General features: G+C 51.4%; 1 protein-coding gene across 2 annotated transcripts in view; it reads right to left on the reverse strand.

Annotated features, from left to right (window-relative positions):
• Positions 1-5,384: 5,384 nt before the first annotated feature.
• The window catches only part of LOC149428315 (centrosomal protein of 104 kDa-like), a 59,197-nt gene continuing 47,123 nt past the window's right edge, over positions 5,385-17,458 (reverse strand). For both annotated transcript variants that reach the window (XM_089667520.1, XM_089667519.1), the window contains one exon: positions 5,385-12,923. In XM_089667520.1, the coding sequence (XP_089523646.1) occupies positions 12,784-12,923 (140 nt within the window). In that variant the 3' untranslated portion in view covers positions 5,385-12,783. The remainder of the gene's footprint in view (positions 12,924-17,458) is intronic.

Here is a 17,458-nt window from a genome sequence, read left to right on the forward strand (position 1 = left end):
CCCCCCCAAATGTCAGGAGGGTACAAATCCCCCCAAATGTCAGGACGGTACAAATCCCCCCCAAATGTCAGGACGGCACCAATCCCCCCCAAATGTCAGGAGGGTACAAATCCCCCCAAATGTCAGGACGGTACAAATCCCCCCAAATGTCAGGACGGTACAGATCCCCCCCAAATGTCAGGACGGCACAGATATCCCCCAAATGTCAGGACGGCACAGATACCCCCCAAATGTCAGGACGGCACAGATATCCCCCCAAATGTCAGGATGGTACAAATCCCCCCCAAATGTCAGGACGGTACAGATCCCCCCCAAATGTCAGGACGGTACAAATCCCCCCCAAATGTCAGGACGGTACAAATCCCCCCAAATGTCAGGACAGTACAAATCCCCCCCAAATGACCCCTTTTTGGAAAGTAGACAGTCTGAGGTATTTAGTAAGAGGTACGGCGAGATTTTTGAAGTTGTATTTTTTTTTTTGTCACAATTGTTTGGAAAATGAAGATATTTAAAAAAAAGGATTTTGTCACAATCTGAAGACATTATTCTAGATGCTGTCAGCAGCGCAGCGTCATCATAGAACTGGGGAGGCGTGATCAGGGACACTCGGGGATCAGGGACACTCGGGGATCAGGGACACTCGGGGATCAGGGACACTCGGGGATCAGGGACACTCGGGGATCAGGGACACTCGGGGATCAGGGACACGGGTGACAGTATGCGGAAAAAAAATGTAAAGAAAAAAATATTTTAAAAATGTGATTTTTTTCCCCCACATACTGTCACCCGTGACCAGAGCAATATCATGTTACAAACTACTCTCATCATCATCATCATTATTTTTTAACACACTATGATTGCTTACAACAGTAAAAATCACTGTTATAAGCAACCATTATTTCTGAATGCAATCCATTCATTCAGTGGATTGTAATTGGCCACAGCTAATCACATGGTACAGGTCAACTGATTGGCCCTGTCTGTACCATGTGGTTACTGTGACCAGAGAGAACATAAGAGTATACAATGGATGGAGTGAATGGAAGCCACTCATTGTGTACAATTGTCATGTGATCTGCTGTGATTGGTCACAGTGATTCCATGCTACCGGAAGCGGCCTTTATAATCCGAGTTGCATCAAGTCGATGAATCTCCTGGGGTATGGATCTGGTCAGGTAAGTCGCAGAGGGGGTTGTTCATCAGTTTCAGCTGCTTTGGTGGTCATGAAATTAACAACAGGTGCAGTAGATGGGCAACAATGAGACGACCCCCAAAACAGGGATTGTTTTACAGGTGGAGGCCACTGACATTTTTTCCCTACTCCTCTTTTCTGACTGTTTTTCACTCGTTTTGCATTTGGCTCGGGTCGGTGTCACTACTGGTAGCATGAGGCCATACCTGGACCCTACAGAGGTTGCACAGGCAATCCATCTCCTCCACATCCATACATGTCATTGCCAGAAGGTTTGCTGTGTCTCCCAGCACAGTCTCAAGAGCATGGAGGAGATTCCCGGAGACGAGAGCACGGAGGAGATTCCAGGAGACGAGAGCACGGAGGAGATTCCAGGAGACGAGAGCACGGAGGAGATTCCAGGAGACGAGAGCACGGAGGAGATTCCAGGAGACAAGAGCACGGAGGAGATTCCAGGAGACGAGAGCACGGAGGAGATTCCAGGAGACGAGAGCACGGAGGAGATTCCAGGAGACGAGAGCACGGAGGAGATTCCAGGAGACGAGAACACGGAGGAGATTCCAGGAGACAAGAGCACAGAGGAGATTCCAGGAGACGAGAGCACGGAGGAGATTCCAGGAGACGAGAACACGGAGGAGATTCCGGGAGACAAGAACACGGAGGAGATTCCGGGAGACAAGAGCATGGAGGAGATTCCTGGAGACAAGAGCACGGAGGAGATTCCAGGAGACAAGAGCACGGAGGAGATTCCAGGAGACAGGCAGTTCCTCTAGGAGGGCTGGACAGGGCCGTAGAAGGTCCTAACCCATCAGCAGGACCGGTATCTGCTCCTTTGTACAAGGAGGAACAGGAGGAGCCCTGCCAGAGCCCTACAAAATGACCTCCAGCAGGCCACTGGTGTGAATGTCTCTGACCAAACAATCAGAAACAGACTTCATGAGGGTGGCCAGAGGGCCCGACATCCTCTAGTGGGCCCTGTGCTCACTGCCCGGCACCATAGAGCTGGATTGGCATTGGCCATTGAACACCAGAATTGGCAGGTCCACCACTGGCACCCTGTGCTTTTCACAGATGAGAGCAGGTTCTCCCTGAGCACATGTGACAGACGTGAAAGGGTCTGGAGAAGCCGTGGAGAACGTTCTGCTGCCTGTAACATGGTTCAGCATGACTGTTGTGGTGGTGGGTCAGTGATGGTCTGGGGGGGGCATCTCCATGGAGGGACACACAGACCTCTACAGGCTAGACAATGGCACCCTGACTGCCATTAGGTATGGGGATGAAATCCTTGGACCCATTGTCAGACCCTACACTGGTGCAGTGTGTCCTGGGTTCCTCCTGGTGCGGTGGGTCCCGGGTTCCTCCTGGTGCGGTGGGTCCCGGGTTCCTCTTGGTGCGGTGGGTCCCGGGTTCCTCCTGGTGCGGTGGGTCCCGGGTTCCTCCTGGTGAGGTGGGTCCCGGGTTCCTCCTGGTGCAGGGGGTCCTGGGTTCCTCCTGATGCGGTGGGTCCTGGGTTCCTCCTGGTGCAGACAATGCCCGGCCTCATGTGGGGAGAGTATGTAGGCAGTTTCTGGAGGATGAAGGAATTGATACCATTGAATGGCCCCCACACTTGCCTGACCTAAATCCAATAGAACCCCTCTGGGATGTCATGTTTCGGTCCATCCGACGCCGCCAGGTTGCACCTCAGACTGTCCAGGAGCTCAGAGATGCCCTGGTCCAGATCTGGGAGGAAATCCCCCAGGACACCATCCGTGGTCTCATTAGGAGCCTCCCCCGACGTTGTCAGGCATGCATACAATCACGTGGGGGCCACACAGACTACTGAGGGCCATTGATGGGTTAAAATCTTCCTTTCATTTTGGGAGCTGTGTATATATATATTGTAAGAGTTTAGTGTTCCTTAAGAGCAGACCCGCCATCCACACTATTGGGGGCATCCATGTTGTGTAATGTGCAAATGTAACATTTCCAAGTAGTTATTACGTCTCGCAGGGATCAGAGTTCCCCTGATAACGCTCTCCACTCCACAAGGCCGGCACCAGTTTGGTTCAGCCATCATCCTGGGTCACCTTTTGCTTCTTGGACTGGGAAACCAGCTCAGGGATGACACCATCATGTAAATCCTGGTGCTTCATTGGAAACAGTACACTTCCTGTGTGGATGAAATCTCAAACGTGGTCAGAAGAAGTCAGCGTAATTGCACTGAACCACTAAGAGCTCCCTCTAGTGTCTGAAAGTGTTTGCAAATCCAAGAATTGATTGCTGCGCCCAGTGTATTATGATTATTATACAGGATTTATGGCGCCAACAGTGTGCTCAGCGCTGTACAATATAATGGGAGACAATACAGATCAATACAAGAGGGATAGGAGGGGCTGATCCTGAGAGCTTACAATCTAAGAGGGAGGGGCTGATCCTGGGAGTTTACAATCTAAGAGGGAGGGGCTGATCCCGGGAGTTTACAATCTAAGAGAGAGGGGCTGATCCCGGGAGTTTACAATCTATGGGGGAGGGACTGATCCTGGGAGCTTACAATCTAAGAGGGAGGGGCTGATCCTGGGAGTTTACAATCTAAGAGGGAGGGGCTGATCCCGGGAGTTTACAATCTATGGGGGAGGGACTGATCCTGGGAGCTTACAGTCTAAGGGGGAGGGGCTGATCCTGGGAGTTTACAATCTAAGAGGGAGGGGCCTGATCCTGGGAGCTTACAATCTAAGAGGGAGGGGCTGATCCCGGGAGCTTACAATCTAAGAGGGAGGGGCTGATCCCGGAAGCTTACAATCTAAGAGGGAGGGGCTGATCCCGGGAGTTTACAATCTAAGAGGGAGGGGCTGATCCCGGGAGTTTACAATCTAAGAGGGAGGGGCTGATCCCGGGAGCTTACAATCTAAGAGGGAGGGGCTGATCCCGGGAGTTTACAATCTAAGAGGGAGGGGCTGATCCCGGGAGCTTACAATCTAAGATGGAGGGGCTGATCCCGGGAGTTTACAATCTAAGAGGGAGGGGCTGATCCCGGGAGCTTACAATCTAAGAGGAAGGGGCTGATCCCGGGAGCTTACAATCTAAGAGGGAGGGGCTGATCCTGGGAGGTTACGATCTAAGAGGGAGGGGCTGATCCTGGGAGCTTATAATCTAAGAGGGAGGGGCTGATCCTGGGAGTTTACAATCTAAGAGGGAGGGGATGATCCTGGGAGCTTACAATCTAAGAGGGAGGGGCTGATCCTGGGAGGTTACGATCTAAGAGGGAGGGGCTGATCCTGGGAGCTTACGATCTAAGAGGGGCCTGATCCTGGGATCTTACAATCTAAGAGGGAGGGGCTGATCCTGGGAGTTTACAGTCTAAGAGGGAGGGGCTGATCCTGGGAGCTTACAATCTAAGAGGGAAGGGGTGATCCTGGGAGCTTACAATCTAAGAGGGAGGGGCTGATCCTGGGAGCTTACAATCTAAGAGGGAGGGGCTGATCCTGGGAGCTTACAATCTAACGGGGAGGGGCTGATCCTGGGAGCTTACAGTCTAAGGGGGAGGGGCTGATCCTGGGAGTTTACAGTCTAAGAGGGAGGGCCTGATCCTGGGAGCTTACAATCTAAGAGGGAGGGGCTGATCCTGGGAGCTTACAGTCTAAGAGGGAGGGGCTGATCCTGGGAGTTTACAATCTAAGAGGGAGGGCCTGATCCTGGGAGTTTACAATCTAAGAGGGAGGGGCTGATCCTGGGAGCTTACAATCTAGGAGCCTTCATCTCTTTTAGCTGGGGGCAACCTACATTGAAGCAGTGTGGAGGAGGAGCTTGCTAGCTGTCAGGGGAGCAGGAACAAGGCAAGTATTATTGTGCTTTAAATCTCCTCTAGACTAGATGAATATTTCAGCCTCTGCAGTTCTTGGCTGTGTTCACAAACATCGGACACAGATCTGCCCCTGCTGCAACCTCTCACCTTACAATGTTGCAGTCTGATCACTGAGGGACAGGAGACTGGGGAAATGCTTCCTCCTGCCCGCAGCAGACTGATGACATGATCTCAGCCCAGGCACGGTCAAGGACAGATCGCACCAATGAAGGAGAGTCTGATCTGTGACAGGTTTGCAGATCAGAAAATCCAGAGAAAGGAGTCAGGGATGGTAACCGCCTGCCAAGCGCCCCGTTTGACTCCACAGATCGGCACGATGCGATTTGCTGCCAAGTGAAGACGATACAATTCTTTCCTTAAAAATATACGTTTATTTTATAATGAATTTACATTTGCTTACATGCAATATATATTACATCAGAGCACACAGAAATGTTCTAAGCAAGCCGAAGCCATGCAATGACGTGATTGGTGGACTTCCTGAAAGCGGCATATATTCATTCCAGCACTGGATAGATCGATCATGTGACCTGCGGTCGGTTATCAGTTCACGGACAATTACCGATTACTCTCAGGACTCTCCTACTACACAGGTCGGCTTCTAGACAGGGAACCGGTGATGTTCCAGGAAATGGGGTTCAAGGAACACAATCCGCCGGGATTCCTTTATAAGGGGCCAATCCACCCAAAAATCGAGATTTCAGTCTTTGGTGGATGATGGCGGGTTATACCGCCCTCCAGATTCTTACATCTCTCATGGAATCTATTGGTGGGAATGGCAATCTGGATTGCTGCTGTGACTACTACGGGGGTCCCACTCTCCATTCTGGAGATTTATTTATTTTTATATTATGGAGAATGTATTAGGAGGGGCCCGAGACACATGAAGGTGGACTGGGTCACCCAAAATCCCCCGGCAGACAGGAACAGAGGCCGGCATTAGGGCGGGTAGAGCTCACTATTGGACTGTCCCAAGACATAGGAAACCAGGGGATGACTCAACCCAACAGCCTTCTTGTAAGGGACATTCTTCCCACTGATCCCCAATGTAAGGGACATTCTTCCCACTGACCCCCAATGTAAGGGACATTCTTCCCACTGACCCCCAATGTAAGGGACATTCTTCCCACTGATCACCAATGTAAGGGACATTCTTCCCACTGACCCCCAATGTAAGGGACATTCTTCCCACTGACCCCCAATGTAAGGGACATTCTTCCCACTGACCCCCAATGTAAGGGACATTCTTCCCACTGACCCCCAATGTAAGGGACATTCTTCCCACTGACCCCCAATGTAAGGGACATTCTTCCCACTGACCCCCAATGTAAGGGACATTCTTCCCACTGACCCCCAAAGTAAGGGCGCCTTGAGCGGTGGCTGATTGATCTCCGATTTCATAGCAATTGCAAAGTCCAGGACCAATGTGCCACTTGGCAAAGCCAACAGCGTGATTGCAATGATCATTTTAACATGCAAGTGTGGCATTCTCACCAACACTGTAGGGTTGCATTTTTCCTACTGACCACCTATATAACAGACATGTTTCCCACTGTCCCCAAAGGAATTGGTTTTAGTAGAGGTTCCCCAAGACCTACAGTGGGGATGGAAAGTTTGGGCATCCAAACTAAAATTATTTCCATCATTTACACTTTCAAAATAACAGAAAACAAAAAAATGGCGTCTGCAAAAATTTGGGCACCCTACAGAGTTAATATCTTGTACTGCCCCCTTTGGCAAGTATCACAGCTTGTAAATGCTTTTTGTAGCCAGCCAAGAGTCTTTCAGTTCTTGTTTGAGGTATCTTTGCCCATTCTTCCTTACAAAAGTCTTCCAGTTCTTTGAGATTTCTGGGCTGTCTGTCACGCACGGCTCTTTTAAGGTCTATCCATAGATTTTCAATGATGTTGAGGTCAGGAGATTGTGAAGGCCATGGCAAAACCTTCAGTTTACGCCTCTTGATGTAATCCCCCGTGGATTTCGAGGTGTGTTTAGGATCATTATCCAATTGTAGAAGCCATCCTCTCTTTAACTTCAGCTTTTTCACAGATGGCATCAAGTTACCATCCAAAATTTGCTGAAATTTTATTGAATCCATTTTTCCTTCTACTCGTGAGATGTTCCCTGTGCCACTGGCTGCAACACAACCCCAAAGCATGATTGATCCAACCCCATGCTTCACAGTTGGACAGAGGTTCTTTTCATTCAATTCTGTGCCCCTTCTTCTCCAAACGTACCTTTGCTCATTCCGGCCAAAAAGTTCAATTTTAACCTCATCGGTCCACAGAACTTGTTTCCAAAATGCACCAGGCTTGTCTATATGTTCATTTGCAAAGTTCAAACGATGATTTTTGTGGTGAGGACGTAGAAGAGGTTTTCTTCTGGTGACTCTTCCATGAGACCATATTTGTACAAGTATCTCTTTATAGTGGAATAGTGACCACAACTCCAGTGTCTGCCAGATCTTTCTGGAGGGATCGTGCAGTCAAACGTGGGTTTTGAATTGTTTTTCTCACAATCCTGCGAGCTGTTCTGTCTGATATTTTTCTTGGTCTTCCAGATGTTGCTTTAACTTCCACTGTTCCTGATGACTGCCATTTCTTAATTACATTCCGAACAGAGGATATTGACATCTGAAAACGCTTTGCTATCTTCTTATAGCCTTCTCCAGCTTTGTGAGCGTCAACTATTTTCAGTTTCAGTTTTCTAGACAACTGCTTAGAAGAACCCATGGTGCTGATTGTTGGGGCAAGGTCAGATGAGTCGGGGCATTTAAAACCTTTGAGATTGACATCACCTGGTCTTCCCAGACGAAGATTGAGAACAATCCATGACACTGGCAGGTCTCAGCTTGGCAAAGGGGGCAGTGCATGCTATAAATTCTGCAGGGGGCCCAAACTTGTGCAGACGCCATTTTTTTGTTTTCTGTTATTTTGAAAGTGTAAATGATGGAAATAAAATCTAACTTTTGTTGACATATTATAAGAATGTCTAATCTGTAATTTGATGCCTTTTGGAGATTTTTCCATCTTTCCTTGGCTTCTTTATGCACATTAATACAAATTTTTAGCTGGGGTGCCCAAACTTTTGATCCCCACTGTATATCATATTTTAGGGGTTTCTCTCTGGTAAAAAGGTCGAGAAAGGCTGCTCTAGAGCTTGCTAGGGGTTCCTGGAGCTGTGGTTGGTTGACCTTCCATTTGATGCTGTCTGCGTAGCTGCAAGATTAATGCCACTCGCTGAAGCCAGCAGCATGACACCAATTACCTTCGTAGCTGCCTGGGCAGGTGGCGTTCTACCTCATGGGGTATTTTTGCCATCGACTCCTCAAATTGGTTATAGTAAAGATTCCCCAAATCCTGAAAAATTATTTTAAGGGTTCCTCTGGGATAAAATGGTTGACAAAGGTTGTTCTAGGGCAGGGGTGTCAAACTGGCGGCCCTCCAGCTGTTGCAAAACTACAAGTCCCATCATGCCTCTGCCTTTGGGAGCCATGCTTGTAACTGTAAGTCTTGCAGTGCCTCATGGGACTTGTAGTTTGGCAACAGCTGGAGGACCGCCAGTTTACCACCCGTGGTGTAGGGGATGGAAATATGTACAGCAGGCATTCCAAGGTGTGGATATCTGACCTGAGGATTTTCCAGCAGGCTGGGCAAACATCTCTGCTTGTCTGTCTCAATCATCTGGTATGGAGTAAGGTGAAGGAGCAAAGATCTGATTACTATTAGATGGGATCCAGGCTGGGTCCTAGCCACAGACAGGTGAAATGCTACCATAATAGAAGGACTACGGCCCTCAGATTGGTCCTGTAGAGCATCTGTGAGAACTGTGGCAGCGGCTCATTATGCTGCACTGCAACGTTCGGGTCAACGCAGTGTAACGCCATGTTCGCCTAGTATTTCTGATCTGCGTCTCACAAATCTGGAGCGCTCCATTCAGTGTCACTAGGTGTGGGCACAGTGCCCATGGCTGGTGAGGACTCTCCAAAGACAAAATCATGAAGAAGTGGAGAGAAGATACATGTCTCCTTCCATGGTGCTGCTTCCTCACTGGCTGGATGAGTGGGCGATCACGGCCTCGCTGGAGGAAAGTTAGTCGTCAGTGACGCCTCGCTGATCCATCCAGCAGGGGATCAACACTGTGGAAGCAAGCGAGCATTTCTCCGCCCTTACTTGATGGCAAGTCATGCTGGCTGCAGCTCAGAAGCTGATTCCTATTCTGGTGAACACTGCATTGGCCCCATCCAGGACAGCGGGGACCCAGCTTGGTGCACCAGCATACACATATACTCTGACGGTCTCAGCTGCCTATATCACACATACATTTACGGCACATTCATCCTTCAATAAGAGCTGGAATGTCAGCGGGCCGAGCCTTTCAGATGCTTTTCACACAGGAGGAGGGGAGGTGAGGAGAGGGGATAGAGGACGGAGGACACGTTAGGAGGACAGTTTTGGACACCAATGTCAATCAGAATACATTGATCGGCTTTGCTTAGATCATCATCAAAAATGGGATTTAAAAAAAAAAAAAATCTTTAATAAAGTTAGAATCAAATAAATACAATATAAATAAAATAAAGGGCCAATTCAATGATGGCGATCGGTGTCGCAGTACGGCATCATAAAACATGCCGCACCGCAAGAACCGCAAGCTTGTAACTGCCAATCAGGTTGTGCTATTCTTCCGGGGTGGGTTTAAAGTCAACAGCAGGATTTAAGGGTCTACTATGGGCAAAGGAGAGTTTCCTCCTTATTGTACTGGTGGAATACCACCAAGGCTGGATGGTCCCAAATCGGCAGACCTTAGTCTCCTTTCTTATGACCTATTCTACCAACATTCCTATTGGAGGTACAGATACCCAAAGAGGGGACACTTTAAGGCCTATTGGGGATCCTGCTATCTAGACGGTCAGTCATGGATGCATTCCCACATTGGTCAACTCATAAAAGGAGTCATTTTGGACCTCTTTACCAGACCACAAAAATTGTTGACAATGCCTACACACCAAGGCCTGAGAGTACGCACCTCTCTCCGTACTCCTGAGGAATCCTGGCCAAGTATGGCTTCCTGAACACATGGTGTTTGAGAACTTCTTCTGGTAGAAGACCTCCAAGCACTGGACGGTCCCAAAGGTGCAGGCTTTCTTAACTCTTATGATCTATTCTTTCTGCATTCCTACTGGATGCATGGGTATCCAAGGGGGAGCCTTGGGGCGTACAAGGGATCCTGCTTTCTAGAAGGATCCACTCCCATGTTGGTCAACTCATACAAGAGTCCTTCAGACCCCTTTCCCAGATCGCAAACATTTGACCTTCCTTCATACTCCTCTGTTCAGTAAGCCATACTTGGCCAGGATTCCTCACATGGTGTTCGAGAACTTCTTCTGGTAGAAGACCTCCAAGCACTGGACGGTCCCAAAGCTGCAGGCTTTCCCAACTCTTCTCTTATGATCTATTCTTTCTGCATTCCTACTGGATGCATGGGAATCCAAGGGGGAGCCTTGGGGCGTACAAGGGATCCTGCTTTCTAGAAGGATCCACTCCCATGTTGGTCAACTCATACAAGAGTCCTTCAGACCCCTTTCCCAGATCGCAAACATTTGACCTTCCTTCATACTCCTCTGTTCAGTAAGCCATACTTGGCCAGGATTCCTCACACTGTGTTCGAGAACTTCTTCTGGTAGAAGACCTCCAAGCACTGGACGGTCCCAAAGCTGCAGGCTTTCCCAACTCTTCTCTTATGATCTATTCTTTCTGCATTCCTACTGGATGCATGGGAATCCAAGGGGGAGCCTTGGGGGAGCCTGCTTTCTAGAAGGATCCACTCCCATGTTGGTCAACTCATACAGGAGTCCTTCAGACCCCTTTCCCAGATCACAAACATTTGACCTTCCTTCATACTCTTCTGAAGAATTCTGGTTAGAACATTTTAAATGGTAGGCTGGGGGAACCTTGAGGATTCTTGACCCCGTTATTGATGCCAAGAGTATGATGTATGGAAAAGAAATGGCCAAAGCACTAGCTGGAAGACTAAGTAATGTATTTAAAGACACAACTATCATATATATCCAAAGACAAAAGATGTTTGTTCCATTCTGGAGGCATTTTGTCATTTCTCAGGAGCAGTCTCATATTAGGAAGATTTCCCTTTACGTCTCCTGTAGACTCAGCAGGAAATGAGAGGGAATCCTTCCAATGTGAGAAACATCTTCTGTTCCCAGGAAAGAAAGCGATCACTTGACGGTCATTTACTATTGGCACTAGAGGGGAGCCTGGCATAGGTCTAACATGTCCTCTGCTATGGGTTCTGGGCGCCATCTTGGGAAAGCCTGTGTCTATTTGGACACATTGTATTCCAAAGATGGCCATCCAGATCTTGCAAGTACTGAGTGCTATATATGGCATAAATGGGGGGAAGGGAGGTTAGGAAGGGACAGGGACTTGTTCTGGTCGGGACGGATGTTACATCACTCCTTGAGTTGGGGTCCTGGGACACTATAGAGGGGAACCTCTGTGAGAACAGAGCGGAGTGGCAAGCGTTGAAGACCACCGTGCCTCGACCACGGCACTTCCCCGTTTACTTGTAGCGTTCGGCAGGCTTGCCGTGGAAACAATCCCATCTGCTGCCTACTGCCTAACGCCTGGGGATGGAGAGTTCTCCATAGGCTCCCATCTGTTGTCGGTGCTCCCTCTTCTCCCCTGCAGCCACTGGCACAGGGGATCACGTGACTGGAGTGTATTTACACCTTTACACAGGTTAGTTAGTATGGGGGGGGGGGGGAGTTAGGTTGAGACTGGAGTTCCACTTTAAGACCCCGGCTGCACTTGGCATGCGGATTTGAAAATCGCATGCCAAGTCTCACCCTATCGTCTGCATTTATAGCGGTCACATCGGTGCGGTTCTGATGTGGGCGGAGTTGCGCCGATTTCTTGAGCTGCTTTTGGTGCGACTTGCACAGACGTCTGCGCAGATCTCTTGCAGGTTGGAATGACATCCGGCTTGGAAATCGCACGACTTCACTGCAAGTCTCAGGATTTCAAAGTCGGGATCACAACCTCCTTATACACATAGGAACTCTTTATCCACCAAACGGACGTGTAGATCTGTCCAGCCAGTCCTGAGATTTACACATCTTTGCCACACACAGCAGCCAGGTCAGGTGACATTTCTATTTCCTAGTTTAACGTTTCGGTTTCAAGTGTCGACTTCCTGCTGAATGGACTCCAAATGTCATCGTCCCATTATCGGTTCATCATCCGGCAGGAAACAAGTCGCACAGCTGAACCAGGAAATGGTGGTGTCACCTCCCGCCTGGCTGGGCTGTAAGTGAATCACAAGACTGACCGAACAGCACGTACCTATAAATCGCACATTGCTGTGGATTCTCTCGCCTGGATCTCCATGGGGGGCGGTAATTTATATATAAAAAACATATAGAAACAAAGAACAAGGGGAGGAGATTCTACCTGTGCTTTGTAAATGAAAGCAAGGATGTGATTGGTCGAGAAACACCTTCCATTCTTGATACACAAAGACTTCGCTCCGAGAGATCGCTCATCACCGAATAAATATCTCACACCCTATAAAATACGATTATATCGAATAAATCTCACAATCAGGTGAGCCTAGTAAGAGGCGAACGATAGAAACACGATCTCCGGTGACGGGTGACAGGAAAAGCGCGGCTTCCGTGGCTCGTGGTCGGTTGCATTTTCGGTGGAGGGGTGGATCAGCGTCCCCCCTGTCATCGCTTCGGCTGCGGTTTGTTTGCAGTTTTATTGAGGCCGGCCCTCGGGGCCGGAATCTTACTGCCGGTGATGGAGGGTCGTTGCTTGGCTCCCGGGATCCCGGTTTTAGTGACGGTCGATCCTCCCTTCAGTCCCGCTGAAAGAAACAAAAAAAATGACAGTTCGTGAGAATCAAATGGAATAACGCCCATCTCCCAGAAGCCTTCACTTCCTTGTTGCATCACAGAAGAGGGCGTGTTCACCATTCTGGACCACACCTCCCTCATTACAATACTACCGCCCACCCACTTCCTACACAATCTGATTGTACAATCTTCATTAGCTCTCCCATCAGCAGTGTAGTACGAGGGCACGTGTGATTGGACACAGAGTGAATGGATTGCTCAGGCGGGTCCTCCTATTCCATGGTTCTGGAAGGAAATTGTACAATCAGATTGCATAGTGTATGGCCCTCTTTATACAAATACACAGGAGGGAGCGGATGGAGACACTCAGTGGTCAGGCCGCGCTCACATCTCTCACCTTCCCGTGTGCGTTTGTTTTGGGTGTTTTTGAGCATTTTCACGCGTCACGCATAGGGCAGCCCATTCACTTGAACGGGCCGCCATACACACAACAATCGCCCCAGAACTTTTTTGGGTGTTTTACCGCAGTTTTTGGGGTGCCTAACATGTAGTGACAACACAAACACGATGCACATTTGAGACGTTTTTCTGAAACGCACCACAAAGCACGCATTTTCTGCGCCATTCGCCGTGCGTTCGGAAACACCCAGATGTGAATGGAGCCTCGTTGTGTAAAAGTAAAAAAAAAAAAAAGAATTCACGCTCAGGCCCCATTCACACCGAGAGTCGTGGGGGCGCACGGTTTTTAGGCTCGTTTTCCCGATGACACGCATAGGGCAGCCTGATGATATCAATGGGCTGCCCCAGGGGTGGACTGACAACTCATGGGGCCCCCGGGCAATAGGGGATCATGGGGCCCCTGTGTCCTTGCCCAAACTCAAAAAAGCCTATGAAAAAGGTACCAGGGGCATCTCATGGGGCCCCCTACTGACCCCGGGCCCTCGGGCAGTGCCTGAGTTTCTAAATGGTCAGTCCGCCCCTGGGCTGCACTACATGTGACAGAGCAGCGGACGGGACAGTGTGGGGTGGTGCGAGTTGCACGTTTTGCTGCGTTTGTCACCCGTTTTTTCATGTGGCAAAATGTGCGTTTGCTTCTGTGAGTCCTGAGCCTGTCTGAAGGGATGCTGGGGTAGCCAGGCAAATGCCTGCAAGCGGAGATCCCGGGGTCGCTATAAAAAAAAATAAATAAAAAAATAGGTGCGCGCCGATGAGGCAAGTGTGAGGTGTGCGCGCCCATGAGGCAAGTGTGAGGTGTGCGCGCCCATGAGGCAAGTGTGAGGTGTGCGCGCCCATGAGGCCAGTGCGGGAAGTGCGCGCCGATGAGGTCAGTGCGAGGTGTGCGCGCCAATGAGGCCAGTGCGAGGTGTGCGCGCCGATGAGGCCAGTGCGCGCCAATGAAGCCAGTGCGGGAAGTGCACACCGATGAGGCCAGTGCGGGAAGTGCGCGCCAATGAGGCCAGTGCGGGAAGTGCGCGCCAATATGAGGCCAGTGCGGGAAGTGCGCGCCGATGAGGCCGGTGCGGGGTGTGCGCGCCGATGAGGCAAGTGCGAGGTGTGCGCGCCGATGAGGCAAGTGCGAGGTGTGCGCGCCGATGAGGCAAGTGCGAGGTGTGCGCGCCGATGAGGCAAGTGCGAGGTGTGCGCGCCGATGAGGCAAGTGCGAGGTGTGCGCGCCGATGAGGCAAGTGCGAGGTGTGCGCGCCGATGAGGCAAGTGCGAGGTGTGCGCGCCGATGAGGCAAGTGCGAGGTGTGCGCGCCGATGAGGCAAGTGCGAGGTGTGCGCGCCGATGAGGCAAGTGCGAGGTGTGCGCGCCGATGAGGCAAGTGCGAGGTGTGCGCGCCGATGAGGCAAGTGCGAGGTGTGCGCGCCGATGAGGCAAGTGCGAGGTGTGCGCGCCGATGAGGCAAGTGCGAGGTGTGCGCGCCGATGAGGCCAGTGCGGGAAGTGCGCGCAGATGAGGCCAGTGCGGGAAGTGTGCGCCGATGAGGTCAGTGCGAGGTGTGCGCGCCAATGAGGCAAGTGCGGGAAGTGCGCGCCAATGAGGCCAGTGCGAGGTGTGCGCCAATGAGGCCAGTGCGAGGTGTGCGCGCCAATGAGGCCAGTGCGAGGTGTGCGCGCCAATGAGGCCAGTGCGAGGTGTGCGCGCCAATGAGGCCAGTGCGAGGTGTGCGCGCCAATGAGGCCAGTGCGAGGTGTGCGCGCCAATGAGGCCAGTGGGAAGTGCGCGCCAATGAGGCCAGTGGGAAGTGCGCGCCAATGAGGCCAGTGGGAAGTGCGCGCCAATGAGGCCAGTGGGAAGTGCGCGCCAATGAGGCCAGTGGGAAGTGCGCGCCAATGAGGCCAGTGCGGGAAGTGCACGCCAATGAGGCCAGTGCGGGAAGTGCACGCCAATGAGGCCAGTGCGGGGTGTGCGTGCCGATGAGGCAAGTGCGGGAAGTGCGCGCCAATGAGGCCAGTGCGGGAAGTGCACGCCAATGAGGCCAGTGCGGGAAGTGCACGCCAATGAGTCCTGATGGGCTGCTGGAGACCACTGTAGTAGATGGTGCTACTACACAGATAGGCACAATGTTTTGGGTCCTGCTTAGTCTTTCTCTCAGAATAGCACCAGTTGCACAGCTACCGACGTACAGGATGATGTCTTTTGGCACACTGACTTATGAAGGTCGGTGCTCCCTGTGACTGTGTGTGCAGCCTTGTGATGCCATCTGTTGGTGTGTTACAAACTTTAGCACCCTAGAGAGGGGATATCCGGCGACCACCAACTTTCTGTATTTTTGATATATAGGAGTGTAAAAAGGAGGTATGACTAAGGTCCAGGGAAGGACACAGATAGGTGGAGGGCGTAGGGGGGTACAAATATATTCTTCATTGGGTATATAAGGAAAAGGGGAAGAGAAGAGGGCAGAGAGGCGGTCCCTGGTGGACTTGATCCCGATAGAACCACCTAGCTGTAGACGCCGGCAGTGGCCTGTTCCTCGGTGTCCCCACATCCAATGCAGGGCTATGGGCTCTGCACTGGTCTTTATGGCATCAGGGAGCATCTGACTGCTAGAGTGTAGGGGAGAAGAGGCTCCGGGGGCACCGGGCTTACAGCCTGGAGGGACCAAGTGGGAGCATGGCATCAGGTAAATATAATTTAGTTTCCCCCCCCCCACCATTGCAGTGCGGAGGGAGGGGGCAGCCCCATTACAAGGGAGTGTTTTTTTCTTTCCCCGGGGTTCAAGGCGGCGGGTGATGAAACTTTCCAGCGACCACAATAAACGGGAATCAGATTACGCTGTGGCCCCCCTTTATCAATATTCGTGATTTGCTCTGAAACTCTTCATGGAAGGATGAGGATGACATTCAGCGAATATTCCTCTGCGGTGAATCCCCGAAGCGCGGAGATCAGGCTGCAGACAGTGACACGGCCTGAACACGGGCGCCGCGGACACAACCGCCTTCATGTGGTTTGCTGCAGACACTTCAACCGCTCACTGCCAACACCCAACAATTCCAGGAACAAGTCGGGGGCGGGGCTTTGGTGCCAAAGGTAAAGCAGAACTGAAGTTCTATTTCTGAGATTGCAAGTAAAGTCAGTCAGGCAGCGCAGGCAGCACAGCCGCTGAACAAAGGGGATCAAAGCAGCTGTATGGCTGTAAAAAACCAAAAAAAACAAAAAAAACCAAAAACTAAACAAATGTGCTCTGTGCTGCACTTGCTTTAGGCCGCTGAAGCTGGTAAAACACAAGAGAATTCATTGGACGCTCTATCAAAGTCACCTGACCCGGTCTCCTTCAATCACAGAGCTCTGAGGGCTACAAAAGGTAGCCGGATCTTTAAGAATGGGAGGGAATGTGGTGAGAGTAACTCAGCAATAGCTGCTGTGGCTTCCAGAAGGTTTCCCCCGCCTGCAGTGGTTTCCAGAAGGTTCCCCCCGCCTGCTGTGGCTTCCAGAAGGTTTCCCCCCCCCCTGGGTTGCTGTGGCTTCCAGAAGGTTCCCCCCGCCTGCTGTGGTTTCCAGAAGGTTCCCCCCGGCTGCTGTGGCTTCCAGAAGGTTTCCCCCCCCCCCGGGGCTGCTGTGGCTTCCAGAAGGTTCCCCCGGCTGCTGTGGCCTCCAGAAGGTTCCACCTGGGCTGCTGTGGCTTCCAGAAGGTTCCCCCCCAGGCTGCTGTGGCTTCCAGAAGGTCTCCCCCTGGGCTGCTGTGGCTTCCAGAAGGTTTCCCCCCCCCCTGGGTTGCTGTGGCTTCCAGAAGGTTCCCCCCGCCTGCTGTGGCTTCCAGAAGGTTCCCCCCCCCCCCCCCCCGGGTTGCTGTGGCTTCCAGAAGGTTCCCCCCGCCTGCTGTGGTTTCCAGAAGGTTCCCCCCGCCTGCTGTGGCTTCCAGAAGGTTTCCCCCCCCCCCGGGTTGCTGTGGCTTCCAGAAGGTTCCCCCCGCCTGCTGTGGCTTCCAGAAGGTTTCCCCCCCCCCTGGGTTGCTGTGGCTTCCAGAAGGTTCCCCCCGCCTGCTGTGGCTTCCAGAAGGTTCCACCCACCTGCTGTGGCTTCCAGAAGGTTCCTCCCCGGG

This window comes from Staurois parvus, unplaced genomic scaffold (genome assembly GCF_062004578.1).
Source record: "Staurois parvus isolate SC_StPar_1 unplaced genomic scaffold, SC_StPar_1.0 ptg003322l, whole genome shotgun sequence".
Taxonomy (NCBI): Eukaryota; Metazoa; Chordata; class Amphibia; order Anura; family Ranidae; genus Staurois; species Staurois parvus.